The following is a 24,046-nucleotide window of genomic DNA, read 5'->3' on the forward strand; positions in this document are numbered from 1 at the left end:
GAAAACAGCAAGTGGGCAAGCTGTCTCGGCTGTGTGCAGGGTGGGCCACTTAACAGATGGCTGGCGAGTCACACTCTACAGGCATACCCTAAATGGCACACCTCTGGCCAACACTCTCTTGTCCACTTTCCACCAACACTGCCATATTCCTTGTGGCTTCACCTGTGTCCCCTCTCTGTACAGCACACTGGAGGGCAAAAGTTTTATGCCAGTGATAATTCCTTTCCTTCTGAGCTTCCCTCTTTTAAAAATCTTTCCACCTGACATTTCAATATGCTCAAGTCTTTGCCACCTTAAAAAAAAGGGAGGGTGTACCTGGGTGGCTAAGTCATTAAGCATTTGCCTTAAGCTCAGGTCATGATCGCAGGGTCCTGGGATCGAACCCAGCATCGGGCTTCCTGCTCAGCGGGAAGCCTGTTTCTCCCTCTCCCACTCTCCCTGCTTGTGTTCCCTCTTTTGCTGTCTCTGTCAAATAAATAAATAAATAAATAAATATTTTAAAGATTTTATTTATTTATTTGACAGACAGAGATCACAAGTAGGCAGAGAGGCAGGCAGAGAGAGAGAGGAGAAAGCAGGCTCCCCGCTGAGCAGAGAGCCCGATGCGGGGCTCGATTCCAGGACCCTGGGATCATGACCCGAGCCGAAGGCAGAGGCTTTAACCCACTGAGCCATCCAGGCGCCCCAATAAATAAAAAATCTTAAAAACAAAACAAAACAAAACACAAATCCCTCCTCCCTGGCCTCCTTCCCTTTTCAGGTACCAGCGACAACACCCGACCTGGAACTGCCCGAAGAGGCCACCTGCCCATGTTTGCTCATCTCACCCTGCGTGCATTTCCCAGCTCCCTCTGGTCAGGCACCGAAGCCCATCTTTCCATTAGCTCATCTCCTTGGTAACAGGAGGCAAACTCCAGCCCCTATGCTTTAGTCCTCATCTCACCTGGCCTCTCGGCAGTACTGGTAACACGGACTGCTCCCCGCGCCTGGCGTCCTGCCTCCTCTGCCCACTCCTCGCCACCCTCCCTCTGCTTGGTCTTCACACGTTTGGAGGCCTCCAGACAGCCTCGGCTCTCTCCCTGTGCCTACCTCATCCAGGCTGGGGAGGTCACCCTGCAAGTGCCAATGACCCTCATGATCCCACCTCTTCTGGCCATTCAAGCACCCAAATGAATTCTCTCTACTTGGATGTCTCACAAGCTTCACTCAACAGGCTGGCAACTCAATGCTTCCAAGGCTGAATTAATGACCCTTTCCCTCCAACTTAGCTCTTCTACAGTATTCCCTCATTCCAGGAAAGGACACTCCCAAACCCCACTTACTGAACTCCTACTTAGACAATACTCAGGTCTGTGGTTGAATGTCTCCTGCTCAGGGAGGCCTTCCTGGAGCCTCTCCGTCCACCCTAGGTCCTCGGGCTACACTCTTTCTGAGTACCTTTTTTCTTTGAAATGCTGATAATAGTAATGATACACTTATTTGATTCTGTTTCATGTCAGCCCCTCCGCTGGAGGATGGGCTTCTGGAGGCCACAGAAGGTGACCAAAGCCCAGGGTATAACCTTGGCAACCTGTGGGGTTTGCATTTCATACTCTCAGTGAATAACAAAAGGTTACAGGGATATCTATGTGTTACAGGAATGTTGCCAGTAAGTCACATTCTGAATGTTTATCTTAGGAAAACAGCTGTGTCCCCCGCTGATAAAATGAAAGCAAAAGAAAACAAGTGTTGGGGTGCCTGGGTGGCTCAGTGGGTTAAGGCCTCTGCCTTTGGCTCGGGTCGTGATCCCAGGGTCCTGGGATTGAGCCCCACATCAGGCTCTCTGCTCTGCAGGGAGCCTGCTTCCTCCTCTCTCTCTGCCTGCTTCTCTGCCTACTTGTGATTTTTCTGTCAAATAAATAAAATCTTTAAAAAAAGAAAAGAAAAAGAAAACAAGTGTTTTAGCTACAGAAGAGGGACAGATCATCTTTGCACCCTCATCTACCTTCTATCCCCTCCTTCCCAAAGTTCTTAAGTTTGGGAACAGCAAGGGAATCGCCATGGGCTTACACACCTCTGGGAATGAAGCATCCTGTGTGGGTGTGGCCACCCCTCAGGTCATGGGATTCTCACAACAACCCTCTGAGGGAGGGCTTCTTTCACAGCAGAGGGAAGCGAGGCTTACGAGAAGGACACTGCCCCAGTCAAATTAATTAAAGCTAGAATATGAACTCAGGCCAGTCGCAGCACTAAGGCTCCTTCCTCTCTCTGACATCGCCTTGCCCTCACGGAGCGGTTCAGGAAACCCACCAAGGGCTGGCTGACAGAAGAAGCCATCCTACTACTTCTCCATCTCCCTGATCCTCCCTATATCTGTTCCCACAAACACTTAGGTACCAGTCTTAAAGTGACATGTTTGTACTCCACGGCAAGACCACTAATTTCTATCAGTTTTACTGAGAGGTAAACACTCCATCCTTGAACCAGGGCTATCTTCTAAAAGCAGGACAGGTTAAAATAACTTAAATTTACAAATGAGGTGATTAAAGGGTAGATGTCATTTATAAGTAACGAATGAAATGGGAATGTGAACTCAGTTCAGAACTTTTACCTGGTAGCCCACTGGGTCTTCAACCACACCACCCTCTTGTCTGGAGGTGAAATGAGGTCATTACCTTGGTCCCATTTAAACACTATTTCTAGTTAGAAGGAAAAAAAGTCCATACTGGCCCTTGTCAGGAAAACTGTATCTTAAAACAAATGAGGCTGACCAAGTAAAGGAGACTCCAAAATCTTAGTTCAGTAGTTACGACAACCACCCCTTATCTTAATATTAACTAAAGATCTAGTTAAATAGACCAAATACAATTATAATCAGAGTTCTTCCCTTTCAAGAACTGCTAGTTATAAATTCATACCTACTTGCTCAAAGGCACGTGGTTACTTCTTTTTTTTTGGCCTCTGCACATAAGATTTCTCTAGTGAAAACAACTTTCCCTTAAGACTTTGTTCAAATGACATCCACCCTTTCTTTCCTAGTGTTCTCATGTACATTTATTCACTCTTTTGTAACACTCATCACACTGCTTTAATTTTCTTTTCCCTTTAATCTTCTCAAATAGACTGAAAGCTCTTTGGAAGGAAGCTAATCTGTATTCTACAGATGCCATTGTTTTCAGGGTCTGGCTGATAACTATCAAAAAGTACTCAAAAAAACCGACCAGGAGGAACACAGGAACAACAGATATCGAAGATAATTTTTCCTTTTTCACTTATCTGGTATTTCTCCCTCCAGCTTGCTCACATTCACAAATCAAATCCCCACTCAAGGTACTGGTTCTGAGAACCAAGGATATAGTTTGCTAAGATTCTTAGGATATCTTGACAATGGCCAAAATTCCTTTAAGGCATGACCTAGAAATACTACAATGGGCATCTGATGAAATTAAAGCTGAGAAGAGGCACAGACTCCTTTGTGGAGCCTGGTGAGGGTCAGGTCCAAAAATGCAGACACTGTCACCTATAAGGAGACTGAGGTGATCATTAAAGTACACAGGAGAGAAATCTGGGGAGTCTGGGAAGCGGAGACCCTCAGAATGAGCACATGTCAGAGGAACAGAATTTAAGGGGCGAAGAAGTTAAAGAGAGAACACTGTCCACTAGTATTAAGCTCCACAAGGGGAGGGGCCTTGCACTGTTCACCGTGACTCTCCCAGGGCATGGCCCATAGTAGGCACTCAATGTGCTGTCTGAATGAAAGAGTCAGTTGAATCTGTGGCAGGATTACTGAAGAGAAACTTGGTGGAGAAATAATTTTCAACCAGGGAACTATAAGCCAAGTGTGAGTGTGTAAACCAAGACAGAAAAAGCAGTCAGGATCTAGAACACAGAGGATCAAACTTTGTCCAAAGGCAAAGGGCACTCCCAAGTGGAAAGGTATACACAGGCATGGAGAAGGAAGGGAAAAAAACAAACTGAGTGTTGATGGACAGGTTTGACAACAGGCAAACTGTGATGAGAACAGTGTTTTAGACTTGTCAGCTACAGCATCAAAAAACAAAGCAACAAAAACAAGAAAAAGTAAATGAAAAGACGGGGGAAACCAATGTTAACTCCAAGAAAGACAGAAAATTCAAGAAAGGAGACATTATCATAGTACCTTACTTGCCCCAGCAGTGAATACTTCCACAGTCATAATAATAAAACTTTAAAAACAGATTTAAAAAAAAACTGTATATTGAAAAGGTAGTGTGTATGGGTGTGTAAGATCCAGAGCCCCATCTACCTTAAGAGAACTAAAGTAATTTCTGAAACTAATCAAGGATAAGCCTGTGTTCATAAATGTAGAGGTAAGTACTAGGAAAAAAAAACAGATTAAGAGTAGAGTTATGTCTGGAAAACAGAGGAAGAGGGTGAAGAAGGGGGCTTCAGCCTGTGGTTTAAAAAATTATAAATAAGCATTTTGGCACTAACTGATTTTTAAATTTATGGCCATAAATTACTTTCATGAAAATCAAAGTCCTTAGAATACCACCAAGCCGGTGGTATAGGAAGACTCTGCCCCCAGTGCGTGTGTGGTTGCAGATATGTTAGCTCAGCTCTTCGTGAATGTGTCCTATGCATAGGTTTCTTGGAGACCACAGTGCAGCTGCAGTAATGTTTCCTCTGGTTGTTAGCTCTGTAGGGACCAAAGTGCTCCCCAAAATAAATAACTTCTAACTGGACAGAACAGAACATTATTAAAACTCATGGCAGGAGCTCCTTGTTAAAATGAATGTTGATACCACCAGCTGGCAACAAACCAGAGCAGGTCCTCAGGTCACAGGCCCCTCTAGAGTGAATTCAGCACCATGAACCTAAGGAGTCTTGTAATATTACTCTAAGGACTGACTCTTAAGATCACACTGAAGGTGGGCTACTGGGAAATTTCTAAATGCAGAGGCTTGACAACTGTTCCTCAGTACATGAAAGGAAGTGCAAAAGAAGGGAACTTATCACTGAAACCTCATACACACGAAGCACTGTGCTGGGCTCACTCTACACTGTATCCCATCTAATTCTCCTACAAGCCATGTAAAACATCCACTATTGGGACGCCTGGGTGGCTCAGTCGGTTAAGCTGCTACCTTCGGCTCGGGTCATGATCCCGGAGTCCTGGGATCGAGTGCCGCATCGGGCTCCTTGCTTGGCAGGATGCCTGCTTCTCTTTCTGCCTCTGCCTGCCACTCTGCCTACTTGTGCTCTCTCTGACAAATTAAAAATAAATAAATAAATAATCAATCCACTATTTACCAAGAGAACTGAAGCCCGGTACGTTCAAGACACAGGCTCAAAGTCGAAGACCCAACTGGCAGAAATAGAATTAAAATTCAAGGGGGGGGACAGAAATTAAACCCGAGTTTGATCAAGATTTTAGATCTAACTATCAAGTTATAAGAAATACAGTACACCAAAGAACCAGTTAATGATGCCACAGGGTACAGTCAGCAAAATCTAGACTGTCAAAACCTGGAAGATAAACTGATTTTTTTCAATAAATGAGCAGCAAGAAAAAGTAAAGAGGGAAGGATTAAGAGATTAAGAGATTTAAGTAACCTATCAACCAACCGCAAGAAAGACTTTTACTTGGAACTCAATATGACCAAAGGTTTTTGACAGATCCAGAGAAGTTTGAACAAAATGAGTGGGTATCTAATAACATCACTTTTTAAGGTGTGATACTGGTATTTTGTTTTTCAAAAAAGAATCCATCTTTTAAAGGTTAACACTGAAATAGTTACGGATTTAAAGAAAATGAAACAATTCTTGGAGTTTGCTACAAAACAGTCAGGGAGGGAGGAAGTGGGTCCACATGGGACGAAAAACCAGGCAGGAGCTGAGAGTTACTGAAGCTGAGTGATGGGTAAGCAGGGCTCATTACAGTACAATTTCTAATTTTACGTGTGTTTGATGTTTATAACACAAAAGGAAAAAATCCAGGGAAATGTGATGGTCTCCAGTAAACATGCATATATATATATATATATATATCAGGAGACTAAGCTATCATCATGTCTGGGGAGTGGCACAGGGAAGATGTGCTGTGGCCATAATTAGAAAACATCTCTGGGTGTGCTTCCCACGCCCAGTCCACAAGAGCATCACTGTCCACAGGGCAGAACCCCTGGGCGTGATCTGCATACAGCAGGGAGAAATTCTAACTAAATGCAACAGGTTTTAGCTTCTGCCAAATAGTACTGCCCCTTAAACAGCCCACTTTCATTCAAACAGCCCACCCCAACACCATTTTAAAATGCTGTAAATTTTCCAACTACTCACCAAAACAAGCAGACACCATTAAAAAAAAAAAAGGACCAGAAACAAAGAAAGGGGTAAAGAAGATGTAAGTAAGAGGTGAACCACAAAATCCTACCAACTTCCCACCCAAATAATGAGAGGGCTGTGGGATGACCAGGGAGAAGCATCTGCTAGTCAAATTTCTTTTACTGGTCCCAGGACAGTAGCAGGAACATTGCTAATAGGACCAACCCACCCTCCAGGCCACAGAAGCCACCTCTTGCTACTGCCCTTTCCCTTTTAATCTGGGCTCCCTGGGAGCTCGGCAAAGCTGTTGGGAACCTCTGGAGCAATAAAGATGCTAGGAAGGCCTCAAGCTGGTTTGGTTTTTTTGTTTTTTTTTTTGGGCGAGGGGGAGGGAGCTCATTCATTTTTCAGTGACAACACAGCATTCCCTATTTGGCATGAGGAATGAGATTCAGAAATAGAAGGCACTAACTGTGTTCCCCTCACAGTAATTTTCCTAAGATTAACCTACAATTAGACGGGTTTGTTGACAACTGCCTGGATCTTCTTGGCCATATAAGGGGGAAGGGGCCTAGACTTGGGGTGAGGCCACATTCATCAGGAGACCTGCTCCCAGCTGGAGAGGAAAGCAAGGAGGGGCATTGGAACACACTTTTCATTCCTAGTCATCTTGCCGTCCACAGTAATATTCATTACCCGTCATGTCTTCATGGGCCAACCAGAACTTTCCCTGCTGCTTTTCTGAAACTTTTTTTTAAAAGTAGGCTCCATGCCCAAGGTGGAACTCACAGTTGTGAGTTCAAGAGTCACATATTCTACTGACTGAGCCAGCCAGGTGCCCTCAGAACTTCCCTTCTTCTAAACTATGATTTCTTTTCATCCAGTTCCTCCTGATCAGTAAATACCTCTGTCTATTTATCTTCACCCTGACAAACTCCTTAGTGCTTTGCCATCATAAATCATCCCAATTTCCACAAGCTGAACTCTTCGTTCTGTTATCACAGGAAGAAGCAGTCAAGAGGTGTGACCCCACCAGAAGACCAAGCACAGCACCTTTCGGGTGATTGCATAGTGTCCTTTGAGCTCATGCAGGGCCCACTTGATGTCCTGACTGCTGAGCATTTTGAAGTCGGCCATCAGGAGGTCAGCAGCCTGGATGAAGCAGCGCTGGTCGAGAGGAACCAACTGAGAGTAATCAAAGAAGTCTATCTCAGGCGACTGGAACGAGAAGGCAGGGGGTGGGGGGCATGACATTAGGAAGCCAGATAATGCATTTCCCACCAAGGGGCATCACTTTAAGAACTGCTTATTACGAAACAGAATCATCTCACTTGTATTCATGATTACTCCACAGAGGGTACCAGTCCTGTACAGAAATGAAGGAACTGGTGGTTCGACTAGTAAAAAATTATAGCTACGGATTTGAAACGGAGCCTTCAGCCAGCTTCTGTCCACAAAATGTTCAGAAAAAACTAGCATTTTTCCTGCTATAGAATACATAAAAGAGACTGTCAAAAAACAGTATGGGGAGCAGAATGATCAAGCAGCCATGTAGCAGTTCTGATCTACACTTTCCTTCACCACTTGACACACTAAATGCTAGTTAGGATTGCAATAAAAGTGATGATTAAGATTTAAAAAGAAATCAGGGGCACCTGGGTGGCTCAGCTGGTTAAGCATCTGCCTTTGGCTCAGGTCATGCTCCTGGGGTTCTGGGATCGAGTCCCATATCAGTGGGGCAGGGGGAAGGTCCCCTGCTCAGCGGGGACTCTGCTTCTCCCTTTGCCTCTCCACCCACTTGTGCTCGCTCTCTCTTTCCCTCTCTCAGATAAATAAAATCTTAAAAAAAAAAAGATTAGAAAAATCAAACTTTTTAATACAGATTTGGTTATACAGGTGCATGCATTATATGTAGGTCATACATCAAAAGAAAAACTATAACAGATATTGAACTCTAGGTGATGAAATGCACGCTGAAGTATGTAGGTATGGGGCAGTGTGTTGATTTCCTTGTGATTTATGTATCACAAGAATGTATCATAATGAAATCTAAGAGAATTATATAAGAAATACAAAAAAAATGCACTGATGGGACAGAGGAATGGGTTTGTGACGTAGTGGATATAATAAAATGTTAACTTCTAATAGTACTGCTGGTAGATACACACGTGATGAGTGTAAAATTCTTCTGGCTTTATGTTTGAAAATTTTCATAATAAAATATTGAAAAAACAACAACCACTACCAAAATGATACAAAGAATCCTGGCCAATTCTTGTTTCATCTTAAAAACTTGCTTTGTAAGACTAAAGATATGGAAGGTTTGTTTTTTTGTGGGAAGAGATGCTGAAGTTACAACAAAAGAAGTTAAACACAGAATCCAAAGCGACTCAGGTTGGGAAAACCCATTGAAGGGGTATGTGTATTCTGAAATCCTATTTTCCTGGCTGGTCTTTAAAAAATGTGTTCCAATAAGGCATTTTCTTACCACAAAGATGAAAAAAGCAGAGGGCTTTGAGGCAGACTGCAAAACAAAGAGCACAACACTTGCCTTTGTCTCATCTTGGCTGGCAAGCAGGCTGCTACTGGGATTGATAATGACTCGGTCTTCTCTCTTTGGATAGTCTGGATTTTCCAGAAGAAAATTACAAAGTCTGCAAAAATAAATCACGTTATTTTCACAATACTTCCAAATCTCACACCTGCCACTGATTTAAATACAATGTTTGAAAAATAATGTGCCTCGTCATACACTATGACTGGTCTATTAAATTGTTTGCAGATCCGAAAAATGAAACAAATAGACAAAAAACAGATATACTTAATTCCTATTTTTACTTCTAGTTTTAAAAAGCAATAAACATACTAATTAATGCACACTTCCCTGTTTGTCAGGTGTCAATGTCATGAAGTCACTGAAATTCTTACTGGTTGAACTGTATGGAGCTGGGAAATTTAGATGAAAAGTATCTATGGTCCTTGAGAAAATTGTAACAGACAAGGGGTGGGAAAATGTATTCACATTTGCAATTAAAAACAGTTTGTTCCACTCTGGAAAACAGTATGGAAAAAGTTTAAAATAGAGCTACCGTATGACCCAGGAATTGCACTACTGGGTATTTACCCAAAAGATAAAATGTAGTGATCTGAAGGGGCACCTGCACCCCAATGTTTGTAGCAGCAATTTCCACAATAGCCCAACTGTGACAAGAGCTCAGATGTCCATCGACAGATGAATGGATAAAGAACATGTGGTAAATATAATAACATGTGGTAAATATAATAAACACACATACACACACCAGCATACTACTCAGTCATCAAAAAAAAAAAAAAGAGAGAAATCTTGCCATTTGCAAGGATGTGGCTGGAACTAGATATTATGCTTACCAAAATAAGTCAATCAGAGAAAGATAATTGTATGATCTCACTGACATGTGGAATTTAAGAAACAAAAACAGAGGCTCATAGGGGAAGAGAGGAAAAAATAAAACAAGATGGAATCAGAGAGGGAGACAAACTATAAGTGACTCTTGATCATAGGAAATAAACAGAGTTGCTGGAGGGGAGAGGGGTTGGGGTAATTAAGGAGGGCATCTGGCGTAATGAGCACTGGGTATTATGTAAGACTGATGAATCTTCTGTTAATTCATTAATACTTTTTGTAACCCTCTGGTCGTATCGGTCCCCATGAAGAATTTCAGTGACATTCAGTTGGCCCAGCTGCAAGGAACAGACCATGTCTGCTTAAGAACAGACTCTCTTCACTCCAAACTCATAGCTTTGTCCCTTTATCACTATTATGAAACACGTTTAAAGGTAAGGATACAGAGTAACATAACACATGCTGATATATCACTGTCCAGACTGAACAAATATTAACCAGCGAGGTCCCTCACCCTGTGACAACCAAATACAACAACATACTGAGCTCTTGGGATGACTCCACAGAGACGAGGACAGGCTGGGGGGTGAGGTGTAGCTCTCGTGCTTCAGTAGCAGGAAAGCTTCTCAGTGCAAAGGGTCACGGGGATTCCCCACTCCACCTCTCTCCCTTTCCTTGCTCCTGCAGGTTCTTAGAATGACTCCACCCCAGGATTCTTGAATCCCTTCTTCCCAGGTCTCTCCTGTCCAGTGCCAACAGTAGAGCCTTTAACAGGAGGACAGGAAGAGGAGAGAAAAAGCACTCCCCTCCAGCTCCTCTTCTCCCCCAGAGGGGAGAAGTGGGAACAGAGTGTGTGGGGGGACTTCTTCATCAGCCCCTTCTGCAGGTTATACAGACCTCTATAGGCTGACCTGAGAATTAGTCACCACCAAGAATCTAGTGTCCATGGGGAAAGGCCTCAAGGTCGAAATAACTCTGTTCACATGCACATCTGGACAAACTACAACCCAGATGTGGAGCGCCTTCTTCATTTCAAACATGCCTGTTTATAATGTTCTGGTTAAGTGCGGCTACCACATCCCATTCCAGATATCAGGAACTTGGGGGAAGATAAAAAGGTCACTCAGTGAAGAACCTTCTTTAACAGCACAGCTATCATGGGTGCAGCCAGTGGCATCTACATGGGGCGCATGGCAGATGATCTGCTAGAGTACTAGCAGAAAGAAAGTATTATAACTCCTATTTTTAAAAAACTCATCCTTTACAATTTTCTACTTGGAAGTATTTTTCTAAAGCACATGATACAGAATTACAGCATATGACACAGAAGTAAAATAGTAGGTGTAGTTTCTAGAAAACAAAACAAAAGCCAACCATGTATTAGGGGTTCTTCTCTGACCATTCATTTCGTATTTTCAGTATTAAGAAGATCACACCCAGAAACACTGCAAGAGAAGGAATTCCACATGGCAGAAATCAGAGGTCTGCGTTCGGTTACTTACGTAAGTTTTAATCTCAAGTTAAACTTGTTTATGATGCAATATATTTTTAAGTAATCTGTACACCTGACATGGGGCTCAAACTCATGATCCCAAGGTCAAGAGTCAGAGGTCCTTTACTGATTGAGACAGAGGCCCCTGGAGGCTCTCTCTCTCTCTTTTTTTTTTTAACGATTTAAAAAAAAATTTTTTTTTAAATTAATTTGTTTGACAGAGATCACAAGTAGGCAGAGAGGCAGGCAGAGAGAGAGGAGGAAGCAGGCTCCTTGCTGAGCAGAGAGTCCAATGCATCGGGGCTTGATCCCAGGACCGTGGGGTCATGACCTGAGCTGAAGGCAGAAGCTTTAACCCACTGAGCCACCCAAGCGCCCCCTTTTTAAAGATTTTATTTATTTGACAGACAGAGATCACAAGTAGGTAGAGAGGTAGGCAGGGAAAGAGATGGAAGCAGGCTCCCGGCTGAGCAGAGAGCCTGATGTGGGACTCGATCCCATGACCCTGAGATCATGACCTGAGCCAAAGGCAGAGGCTTAACCCACTGAGCCACCCAGGTGCCCTGGAGGCTCTCATTCTGAACTGTCAAAGTCATTTGTATTTTAACACCTTTACCCTTACCAAAAGAACTTTCCTGAAGGTTAAATGATATTCAGTGGCACAGGTAATTAAATACAAAGTTTCTTTTTTGTAGAAATGTAACTATAACCCAAGACATCAATATTTACAGCCTGGGGCCAAGGCAGTGGGAGGCTTGTCAGTACTCAAATCTCCCCACCCATGTATATTATTTCATACCTGATCTGACCTGACAAGCTGAAGGGTCTCAAGAAAGCACTGCTACTAAATGAGCCAGGCTAGTATTCTAAGCTTTTATTCCTTAGATAGTTGCTGCTGCCTCGATCTAATTTAAGATTCATTACATGTGAGTGAAAAGTCTTAGTAATCAGCTCAAAGAGATTACCATCACAGGAGGTTGGTTCTCTGGTGAATAAATCCCTCGTGCTAAAATGACCAGATGGTTATGTCTATAGGTGATTTAAAGATTGCACATAAAGTAACCGAGAGTGTCAGCCACCCACAATGCCAGCTTGCTCAACTCTGCTTTGTGCCTCCTTTTGGGTCTGTATTAACAATATTTAGCTTAGCTGTTGTGAGAATTAACACCTTAGGTCCCAAGAGCCCAGGGATAAAAGTCATGTACAATTACCGCACAGTCCCCTTTCTTTGAATTTCACAAGTATTTTTATATGTTTAAGAATGAATATTTGAGGGGGGCCTGGGTGGCTCAGTGGGTTAAGCCTCTGTCTTCAGCTCAAGTCATGGATCTCAGGGTCCTGGGGTGGAACCCGGCATTGGGCTCTCTCCCAACCTCCCCCACCGTCTGCCTCTCTGCCTACTTGTGATTTCTCTCTCTGTGTGAAATAAAAGCTTAAAAAAAAAAAAAAAGAATGAATATTTGCATCTGAGTGATGTGAAAGGCATAGAATCAGTAAGTCCCTAGAATGAGACTCAGGAGGTAAGAGAACAAACTGTCACAGAATCTGTCAATTTCACAGAAATTGCAAAAGTTGAAAAATAATACATTCACATTTGTAGAATGAGAGGGAAACATTAAAGTATACTAAATTTCTAAAGGGTCACTTTAATATTTACTATAAATTATTAAAAAATACTTAAACTTGGCATTTCCTATTCAAATCCGTATTCTACATTCTTCAGTATATCCTACAGTATTAGCTACATGTGCTGGGTTTATACTTAATCATTTATGTTTTCCAAATGGAACAAAACCAGTATTGCATTTCCTAATCGGGAAAACATGAACAACAGCAAAAGAATTCAGTGAGAAAAGGTGCAAACAATTCACATAGGAGAGAAATACAATTAGTAAACAAATACATGAAAAATCCCATGCAGCCCCCATTATCAAAGAAATAAACAGTAAGCTCCCTTATGCCTAGTTAACACCACCATTATGCATCATCACTGAGACATTACTAAAGCAATTCACGTACAGCTCCAACAGCAACATAAAGTGGTATGACTCCACTGGAAATCTATGGGGAAATATGTTTCAGTGACCATGAATTTGTTTATAATGTCCAACCCTGAATTTTAACTTTTAGGATTTCAGCAAGTAGTGAGTATACAGAAAGAAAAGGGAAAGTGCCATATAGAAAATTATGTTCCTTAGAACAACGGTGAAAACGAAGAACAAAGTATTTAACAAAGAGTTAAACTCAATAATTAACTGTTATTAAAGGTGATCATTATTAACATCGCCATTATTTCACAAACAAGATACCCAGAATTGCATCAACTCTTTGAAAAAACTGTGTTTGCATTCCAAGAAGAACTAAAAGCTTGCATAAAAATAAAATTAGTTGTTTTTTAGTTGAGGGGAAGTCGAGATACTTTTTTTTTTTTTTTAAGGTTTTTATTTGATAGACAGAGATCATTAGTAGGAAGGGGGGCAGGCAGATAGGGGGGCAAGGGAAGCAGGCTCCCCGCTGAGCAGAGAGCCCGATGAGGGGGCTCAATCCCAGAACCCTGGAACTATGACCTGAGCTGAAGGCAGAGGCTTTAACCCACTGAGCCACCCAGGTGCCCCGAGATACTTTTTATTGCAAAAATGTACTAGTTATTTCCATTCAATTTCCCTATGAATCTAAAAATGCTCTAAAAACAAAGTTTATTAGTTAAAAATAATGTAATTATGAAGTCATTACTTTCATTTTTAGTAATGGCAGACCAATCTTCCCAAAAATGAGAAACAAGACCAGAAATTCAGAAATAAAAAAATTCTGCTTGAAAATACCGGTAGTCAGGGCACCTGGTTGGCTCAGTCAGTTAAGCATCAGCCTTCAGCTCAGGTCACGATCCCAGGGTCCTGGAACTGAGCCCTGCATTGGGCTCTCTGCTCTGCAGTGAATTGTCTTCTCCCTTTCTCCCTCTCCCTCTACGCTCTCTCTCAAGTAAAAAATAAAATCTTAAAACAAAAGAGAGAAAGAAAATACAGTAGCCAACAGGATGGCAAAGAAGGCCAAATCTGGTAAATACTGGAGGTTCGGGAGGGATGTGGAAGAATGGTTCAAAGGTGCTTTATTTGTGAAAGCCAAAAGGTGGAAACAACTCAAATGCTTATCAAAACCAGAGGGAAAAATTATAGTATTTTGATACAAATGGGATACCACACAGCAGTGAAAATGAATGAACTATAGTTATACAGAGTGTTGTGCCCGAGTTTTTGCATCTGAGAGACCACCAAGGAGCCAAGCACTGATGGAATCACACGAGGGTTTATTTGACAAGCTTAAGCTTGGGCCCAAGTGTACCCTACACAGTGGAGTAAGAACTTGGACCCCAAGCCAGATTATAGTCAGAGTTTTTAAAGGCAGAGTAGGGGTGGACTCAGCAATGGGTGAGGACAAAAGGGATTAGGGATGGCGTAAGTCTCTAAGGACTTTGGGAAACAAGGTCTCCAGGACCTTGAGGGGCTAGCTATTGTTGGGAGAGAGGTTATTTATTACCAATAATAAAAATCTTCTCATGAGACCTTTTAGATGTATATCAGTGGGCCATATACTTGGGAATGATTCTCCACACTATCTTGGAGGTTTAAAGATAAAGTTTCCTAAAGGAATTGTTAAAGTAGACTTACAGGACTCTGGTCGGACCTGTCGGGGTAGGGGGTCGGTTAGGCTAGGATTGTTCTTAGCAAAACCTCAAGGTGAGGGCATTTAAGTCCCCAGGGGAGAGCCACTCTGTCTGTTTCAAGGGCTTGTCAGTAGGTAAGGAATTATAATGATTTTCTTCTGCCTCTGTTTCCCACATCAGCTAAACTTGAGGTGGGATGGCCTTAATTTTCTTGGCCTCCACACAGAGCATGGGTAAACCCCAGAAACAATGCTGAGTGAAAGAAGCCAGTCACTAAAGGATAGAGACAACACGAAATCTTCACAAAATCTTCAGTGTTTGAAGATGGTGGCAATGTCCTTTTCTGAGGGAGGATTTCTAGATGCTAGTTACATGAATGTCTGGTTTGTGATAAATTATTAGGCTTGTTATCTTTATTTTGTGCATTTTTCTATATGTGTATTACAGTCCACAATAAAAAAGGTTTTAGGGGCGCCTGGGTGGCTCAGTGGGTTAAAGCCTCTGCCTTTGGCTCAGGTCATGATCTCAGGGTCCTGGGATCAAGCCCAGCATCGGGCTCTCTGCTCAGTGGGGTGCCTGCTTCCCCTGACTCTCTCTCTCTGCCTGCCTCTCTGCCTACTTGTGATCTCTCTGTCAAATAAATAAATAAAATCTTTAAAAAAAAAAAAAAAGTTTTTTTTTTTTTTAAATGCTGACTATTGGGGCGCCTGGGTGGCTCAGTTGGTTAAGCGACTGCCTTCAGCTCAGGTCATGATCCTGGAGTCCCAGGATCGAGTCCTGCATCAGGCTCCCTGCTCAGCAGGGAGTCTGCTTCTCCCCCTGATCCTCTCCCCTCTCATGCTCTTTCTCTCTTACTCTCAAGTAAATAAATAAAATATTAAAAAAAAAAAAAAAAAAGAAGTACATCAAATTAAAATTAGAAGTTCTTAGGAGTCCAAACCTAAGTGAAAGTGAAATCCCAGAGAAGTAAAGCTAAACAGAAGCAAGATTTTCCTGAGTGTACTCACCAAGTCACTTACATATTCAAAAAGAAAATAAAGATAATGATAATCATCTTATTCTTAAGTCCTTAATTCACAGGGCACAGAGACAAAGCTCACAGGCCATAAGGAGAAACATGCCTTAATACTGATGATGAGTGGACGGAGAGGAAACAAAATGCACTCTGAATTTGTGAGTATTATACTCAGTCCTCATCCAGGACTAAATTCTTACTATCTCGATGACTCAAAGCTTTACAGACAACAATCTAAAGGATAAAGTAGTGTTAGACCAACAACTGCCTCTAGGCACGTGCTGAAAGACAAAGCGAATTCTTCCTGAAGGAACCATTTCTATCAAAACCCCAAGAATGAGCTGACGGTCAAAATTTACAAAATGCACAAGGAAAAGAGGATACAAAGAGTCAGCAGAAACAACATTGTAAGGGTCACAAGGACCTCAAGTGTCAGAATGATCATACTCAGAACACAAAGAAGCTATGTTTATTGTGTTTAAAGAACTAAATGGATTAAAAATACAGGCAAAATGATGACACTAGAAAAATGATCTGGAGAATTACCAATTAAGGATGCCAGAATGAGAAGAATATAGGAAATGGAACTAAAAACACTGTGGATGAGTTTAGTGGCAGATTACACCCCACTAAAAAGAAAATTAGTGAGCTAGAGGATTGCCTTGAAGGAATCATCCAGAGTATATCACAGAGGCAAGAGATGGGGTCAAGAGCCACAGAGCACGGGGGAGAAGCGGGACAGGAGAAGGATGAGAACAGGGTTATTTGAGGATATACTGGCTACTGAATTTTTAGAACTGAGGAATGTCATCATTCTACTACCTAGGATAGCCTATGTTCTAACTGTACCGTCTTAGTGAGAAACGCATTAAGCATAAAATAACTACAAAACATTTTTTACTTTACTCAATAGTAGTCATCGGTAGTAGCACTGCCACAACAATTTTATGTATATTGTAGGATAAAAAGTTGTATTAATGTTACTAGAAACTACATTTTTAGTGGAGGGACACATAAATATAAATATAAAATTTACAAAGACTGAGGGAGGGGTGTCTGGGTGGCTCAGTGGGTTAAAGCCTTGGGCTCAGGTCATGATCTCAGGGTCCTAGGATAGAGCCCAGCATTGGGTGCCCTGCTCAGCAGGGAGCCTGCTTCTCCCCACCCCTGCCTGCCTCTCTGCCTACTTGTGATCTTTGTCTGTCAAATAAATAAATAAAAATCTTAAAAAAAAAAAAAAAGAAGAAGAAGAAGAAGAAAAAAAAGACTGAGGGGAAAAAAATTTTAATGTTAAACTTGAATGTGAAATTATGAACATATGATTAAAAAACCCGATATTCTTGGTATGTCCCCTGTTAAGAGCTGACAAGTGATGCTAGTGGCAAAAACCTGGGTTTCATGGAGAAATAACCCTATTCCTGGTTTAGGGAAGAAACATTCAAGGTAAGCCCAAGCAACTCTGTATTTCAGAAAGCAAGGACATGCTCAGACTAATAGGGTCATGTCAAAATGACATAGATGCATCTTAAGAGGCTCCTACTGGTCAAACTTAGGATAATTCAGTACCAAAACCAAAAAAGGTTTAAACTGATTATAAAATATCACTTATATAAAATTTTAAAGTCCACAGTAACTTAGAAAAAGACCAAAAAGTAAAAGGACAAAATCTTACAGAGCAACACCAGATAATAACCCAGGTGGTGGATATATGGGGTTCATCATACAGTCTTTCAACCCATGTTAAAAAATACTGGGGTGGCTCAGTTGTTAAGTGTCTGCCTTCGGCTCTGGTCATGATTCCAGGGTCCTGGGATCGAGCCCGACATCAGGTTGCCTGTTCAGTGGGAAGTCTGACTGTCCCTCTCCCACTTCTCCCGATTGTGTTCCCTCTCTCGCTGTGTTTATCTCTGTCAAATAAATAAGTAAAATCTTAAAAAAAAAGAAAAGTGTTTACTTAAAAAAAAATACTGGGAGGAAAATCAATGACATCAAAAAAATTAAGTGGGGGACTGTTCTAGATTAAGAAGCTAAAGAGATAAACACCATTATAAAACTCTGACTCAATTCTGGTTTAAAAACTGGTCACAGAGGTGCCTGGGTGGCTCAGTCGTTTTAGAGTCTGCCTTCAGCCCAGGTCATGATCCCGGGGTTCTGGGATCAAGCCTGGAGCTGGGCTCCCTGCTCCTTGGGAAGGCTGCTTCTCCCTCACTTCCCCACTTGTGCTCTGCCTCGCTATCTTTGTCTCTCAAAAAAAAAAATCCTAGAAACAAACAGAAAACCAAAAACTGGTTAGTGGCTGTCCCTGGATAGAGGGCGACGGACAAGGTGGCCCCTGGCACCAACAGTCTTTGTATGAATTAGAAAAGAGCATCTCCTCTGGCTGCTGACCTGGGCAATAGGGCTCTTCCCACTTGGCCGTGGCAGGGAACAGCTCTCACTTGCACTCCTGGCTGAGTACTATAGTACTGGGCATAATCTTCTGAGGATAGAGCTTTAGGTATACTACCTCTTCTGTCTAAAGGATGTGATCTGTATTAACTGAAAATTTTCTTAGTTTCAGTATTCTACTGTTCTTCACAAATTTACAACTATTTCACCTCTGCAGACTAGAAGGGGGGGGAAGAGTGTAAAAGGGGAAGGACTTATTTGTTTTTTGGGAGACACTTCAATTTTTTAGAAAATTATAGTTTTGTTTGTTTGTTTTTTAATTTGACAGAGATCACAAGTAGGCAGAGAGGCAGGCAGAGAATGGAAGGGAAGCAGGATCCCTGCTGATCAGAGAGGCCAATGCAGGGCTCAATCCCAGGACCCTGCGATCATGACCTGAGCTGAAGGCAGAGGCTTTAACCCACTGAGCCACCCAGGCGCCCCTATAGTTATCATTTTTATGATAAACACTAAAGAAAACATTTCCATGCACTTCTCCAAACAGGCAGAGTTGTTGCAGAACACTTTCTGTTACAAATAAAGGGAAGAAAATGTCTTTTAACAACCTGACCAGAACATGTAGTATCAATGCTCAGAATTAACAAAGCACCTTAATTCCACAACCATGCAGCACTAAGTAAAACCCAGAAAGTCTGTATATGACTAAAATTAGAACTCTTCTAACAGGATCATTAAAGGAAACATAATGCTAAATGAAATAAGCCAGTCACCAAAGGACAAATACTGTGTTATTATTCTACTATTATGACGTTTCTGGAGTAGTCAAATCCAGAGAGACAGAAAGTAGAAGTGTATGTCCCAGGGGCTGGGGGTGCAGCGGTGGGGGATAAGGAGTTACTGTTTATGGGGACAGTTTCAGTTTGGGAAGATGAAAATGTTATAGAGATGGTGGGGATGGTTGTGCAAAAATGTGGAGCTAATTAATGCCATTGATCTGTATACTTAAAAATGGTATAAACCGTAGAATTTTATATTATGTGTATTTCACTACAGTAAGAAAAACAAAAGGCATGTGGTGTACTTACACATTCAAATCATAATAATTCTTCAAATGAATTATCTCCTCAATATACCCATTTGCGACATCTGGAAATCTGGCTTCCTGAAAAGGAATAAAAACATTATTTTTCATCCACTAGAATGCTTTCAAATTGTAATAAAAATCAGATGGCAAAAAGTAAAATAACTCAAGACGAGAAAGAGACTGTAAGGCAAGTCTGTGCCCAGACTTAATGTGTCTACATGGGAGTGTGGACTCCAGAAAGGACCCTAGAAATTACCTGGTCCTTTGCCACTTTGCGTATCTGTTCTTCACTCTTTCAATTAACACTGAACACCTCTGCCCAGGCCAAAGGAGTCCGAAAAGGAGAAAGCGCTACCTCTTAACATGCACATAAGCTCGTGTGCCAGACAAAAACACCCAGGGGAAAAGGGCTGAAAGCCTGTTCAAGGGCAATGAGCAGCTGAGTCGGAATCCACAGCCCTGCATCACACTCTGCATCAGGGATATCCAACAGAATTTCAAACAGTGATGGAAATGTTCTATTCTGTGCTTTCCAGTATGGTAGCTCTCTGGACCCATGTGACTACCAGGCACTTTAAATGTGACTAGTGCCACTGGAAACGGAATTTTAAATTTTATCTAGTTTTAAGGCACTTAAACAGGTATGTGAAACCACCACACTGGACAGTTCAGCTCTAGGTAATCTTATTCTTCAGAGTCTTTCTTCTGTTTTATGTATTCAGCTCTAGATCCCTGATGAAAACAAAGTGCCCCCACCACCCTGCTGTGACTTTGCAGTAAAAGAAAACCTAGTACATTTAGTGTAATTATTCACTTAAATAAAATAAAACTTACTGTTTCTTTCACTAAAAGTGCAACGAGTTCTTGATCTACCTCAGTAGCTTCCTGCCCCCAAAGGTTTTCCAAATTAGGCTCCTGAGATCCTTGGAGTGGAAAGGCTGGCCCTGGCTCTTCATCATCTATTGCTAATTGTTGGTCTTCGAGTTCTCCTAGAGGATGGGCAGGCTGAGGAGAAGAGGGGCCTGGAATCCCATCCTGTTGGGGTTCCGGTCTTGGAAAAGCTGGTCTTGGAAAAGTGAGTCCCGGGGGTTCATGCTGATACAACAATGGGCCCAGTTCTGCTTCAGGCTGCCGCTCCTGAGGAACAACCTGGTTTGTTATCTCACGGGGCTGTTGGTTTAGGGACTGGAAGTAAGGATGGTCTAACCAGCAGTCTTCTTCGATGGCCTGATCATCCAGGATAGCAGTTGATTCTTCAAGGTTTGATAAAAGCTCTGTCTCTGAATCTTCAGATGACTGGTTCTGAGTGTCCAGAGGATCGCTGTCTGGTGAAAGAAGGCTACCTTCTTCCAAGATAACGATTTTCTGCTCTGACCTTGGGTTGATGATGTCATTTGCTATTTGGTTATGACTTGGTCCAGGTTTGGGTTCTCTTTCTGTTTGGCCACTTGGCTTAATGAATTCAGAAACTCCAGGAGGCCCAAGATCCAGAAATTCACCGTAGTCATCCTCAGAATCATCCTGCGCCCCAGAATCAAACAATGAGCTGTTACACACTGAAAAATAGCCGTTCTTATCTGATTCAAAGGCTGCTCTAGACTTTTTAGGCCTTTCTTCTCCCAATCTTTTGAGATCTTGCCACTGGGCAGCTGGTTTGATGAGATTGGGTCGTGATGTCTGAGGTTTATTTGTCTAAGAAAAAATGAAATTTTAATAATAATTCAATTTCTTTCCTAGACCTATGTCTCCTTGTGTAATTATGTTGAGCTCTGGAGACAGGACAGGAAAGAAACAAAACCCAAAACACCCTACCCCACAAAACCTATTCTTCTTAACATTTATCTTAACACTGAAATTTGATTCCAACTCTAAGAATCAACACAGCCATTCATAGACTGGAACCTGAGTTCTAGTTTGCTTATATAGTTACACATAGTTTATATATAATAAAATTTATATATATAAAGTTTAAAAATTTATTTAAAATTATTAAAAATTTATAAAAATTTACATATATAGTTTATATAATTACAGCTATAATTTCACCTGACACCACTAAAATGCAACTGCACTGCAGAGGAAATAATGAAAGAACAAGAAAACAGCAGAACAAGGACTGTTCAAAAAACATGAAAACAATTTAAACCTCATCGGTAATTAGCAAAATGCAAATTAAAAAAGGATGTCCTCCACCCCCTCATAAGACTGGCAGAGCTTTTAGTTAGATAAGTCAAAACACTGATAAGGATGTGGAGAAACTCTCAGGCTATCATTCACTGCTGCTGAATTGAGGAGAGCAATTTGGCATTACTGATTAAAAATACATATCCTTAGGATCTATCAGTATAACCTTTTTTATATCTATTGTATAAACCCTTCTGTAGCTAAAGGGCACATATTTAATAGATATTCACTGCCACACTGCTCAAAACATAAAAAGAAAAAAATCGGAGACATTCTACAGTTTATGCCCGAGAGAGTGGTTAAATTAAAATGCATGTCCAATTTTAAGGTAATGGAATACAGGTCCTCTGTCCCTTCTCTTCTCTGAAATCCCCCCAATCCAGGCAGAAGAATGAGACACAAAACTCAAAATCTTTGATGAAACCAGCAGACATGTGCAATCCCAAATCACAGCATATAAGAGAAGGAGCCAATAAATGCAGAACTACAGATGTCTGGCAGGGAAGAGAAAACTTCAGAAAGGCAGAAAGTTTTCCAAAGATGGTGATGTGCCCCGGGAGGACAAGACCGGTGCCCTGTTTGGAACATGGGAACGGCCACTCCACTGACAGGAGTTTCTGAGGATCTTAGACTATGAGGGGACAAACACCTCTGTAGGGGGGCACGTGTCAGTGACACGGGATGGACAGAAACTTTGAAATGGGCTTCTCTGGAGCCAGCAATCTCTGCCAGGTCCTAAGAAGAGAATGCTAAATAAACAAAAGTCCAGGTACACAAACACTCCATGCCTACGCACCTACACACACCCACACATACCCACACACCCACCCACCCTCTGGTAAGAGAGAACTCCCGCTAGCCAACAACAGTCCCTGAGCCTTTCCCCAACATAACTGCCTGGTCCAGGAGAAGTTCAATTGCATTCGAAGTTGAGTAATAAAAACCAACTAGAAATTATAGAAAGATACCCAACTTAAAAAAAAAAAAGAAATGGCAGATGAATAACACAATTAGAAAGTTAGTACTACACAGCAGGTAAAATAATGACAAAACAGAAACAAAACACAAATTAGTAATACAATATTTCTTTAATATAAATGTTTAAAATCATGGTTGAGTGGAAATAAGATAATTGTCAAAAAATGGGAGATGAAGTAGCCAGGGGTCCAAAAATACACTTAAAGCTGATTAATCAACTGGTACATATAAGGACAGCATATGAACTATAAAAGTTATACCAGAAGAACTAAAAAGAATAGAACTAAGGATAAAAACCTTTAAAAAAAAAAGTTTTCAAACTACCAGCTACACCACAGTTCCAAAATAAGTAAAAACAAAACCTCCAAGATGCAAGGAATATATAGTGAAAGATTATTTTTTAAAAACAACTTAGTTATTTTTGAGAGAGAGCATGTGAGCCCATGAGCTGGGGAGACAGGCAGAGGGAACCTCAAGCAGACCCCTTGTTGAATGTAGAGCCTAACAAGGCTTGAGCCCATGACCATGAAATCATGGTCCAGGCTGAAATCAAGAGTCAAATGCTTAACTGACTGAGCCACCCAGGTGTTCTTGAAAGATTATTTTTAAAAGAATAAAAATGTAAAGCAAAATAAATATTACAAAAGAACTAAAAACAAATGATAATAATCACATTTTAAATATAAATGAGGGGTGTGCCTTGCTAGCTCAGTCAGGGGAGTGAAGGACTCTTGATCTCAGGGTCAGGAGTCTTGAGCCCTACCCTGGATGTAGTGATTAAATAAATAATTTAATATAAACAAGATCAATTCTTCTATTAAATTTAAAAGTCTCTTTAAAAAGATCCCCTAAAGCAAAACCCAACCACACACTCACATATAACCAAGTTATTGGCACATTGATTCAGAAAGCACATGGGTAAAGACAAAAAAGTGGACTACTTCTTTTTTTTAAAAATATTTCATTTATTTATTTGACACACAGAGAGAGATCACAAGTAGGCAGAGAGGCAGGCAGAGGGAGAGGGAGAAGCAGGCTCCCCGCTGAGCAGAGAGCCCGATGCGGGGCTTGATCCCAGGACCCTGAGATCATGCCCTAAGCCCAAGGAAGAGGCTTAACCTGCTGAGCCACCCAGGTGCCCCTGGGCTTCTTTTTCTAGTAACAACATACTAGATCAATGCTTCTACTGAGTAAAAGCAGCAAACTTGGGTCAAAATATAAAAGCAACATCAAACATCTACTTGAAGGCCTCAGAGATATAGTGGGACAGGGACCAGGAAGTAGCAGTCCAGTAAAATGAGCCCCACAATGGGGTACTTTTCTCTTGTAGCTGCATTTGCTAATTCCAGACCCAGATGAAGAGGAGAAGATAAACAACACTTCCGAAGCAGCAAACTTGGGTCAAAAAATAAAAGCAACATCAAACATCTACTTGAAGGCCTCAGAGATATAGTGGGACAGGGACAAGGAAGTAGTAGTCCAGTAAAATGAGCCCCACAATGGGTTACTTTTCTCTTGTAGCTGCATTTGCTAATTCCAGACCCAGATGAAGAGGAGAAGATAAACAACACTTCCGA

General features: G+C 41.6%; 1 protein-coding gene across 1 annotated transcript in view; it reads right to left on the minus strand.

The window, feature by feature from the left end:
* Positions 1–24,046, minus strand: part of RNF216 (ring finger protein 216) — a 159,594-nt gene that overhangs the window by 111,798 nt on the left and 23,750 nt on the right. The window contains exons 4-7 of the mRNA XM_059414360.1: positions 20,142–20,828; positions 19,309–19,385; positions 8,834–8,936; positions 7,336–7,500 (exon numbers count right to left, since the gene is read on the minus strand). Coding sequence (XP_059270343.1) covers positions 7,336–7,500; positions 8,834–8,936; positions 19,309–19,385; positions 20,142–20,828 — 1,032 coding nt within the window. The remainder of the gene's footprint in view (positions 1–7,335; positions 7,501–8,833; positions 8,937–19,308; positions 19,386–20,141; positions 20,829–24,046) is intronic.

The sequence above is a fragment of the Mustela nigripes genome, chromosome 11 (assembly GCF_022355385.1).
Source record: "Mustela nigripes isolate SB6536 chromosome 11, MUSNIG.SB6536, whole genome shotgun sequence".
NCBI lineage: Eukaryota > Metazoa > Chordata > Mammalia > Carnivora > Mustelidae > Mustela > Mustela nigripes.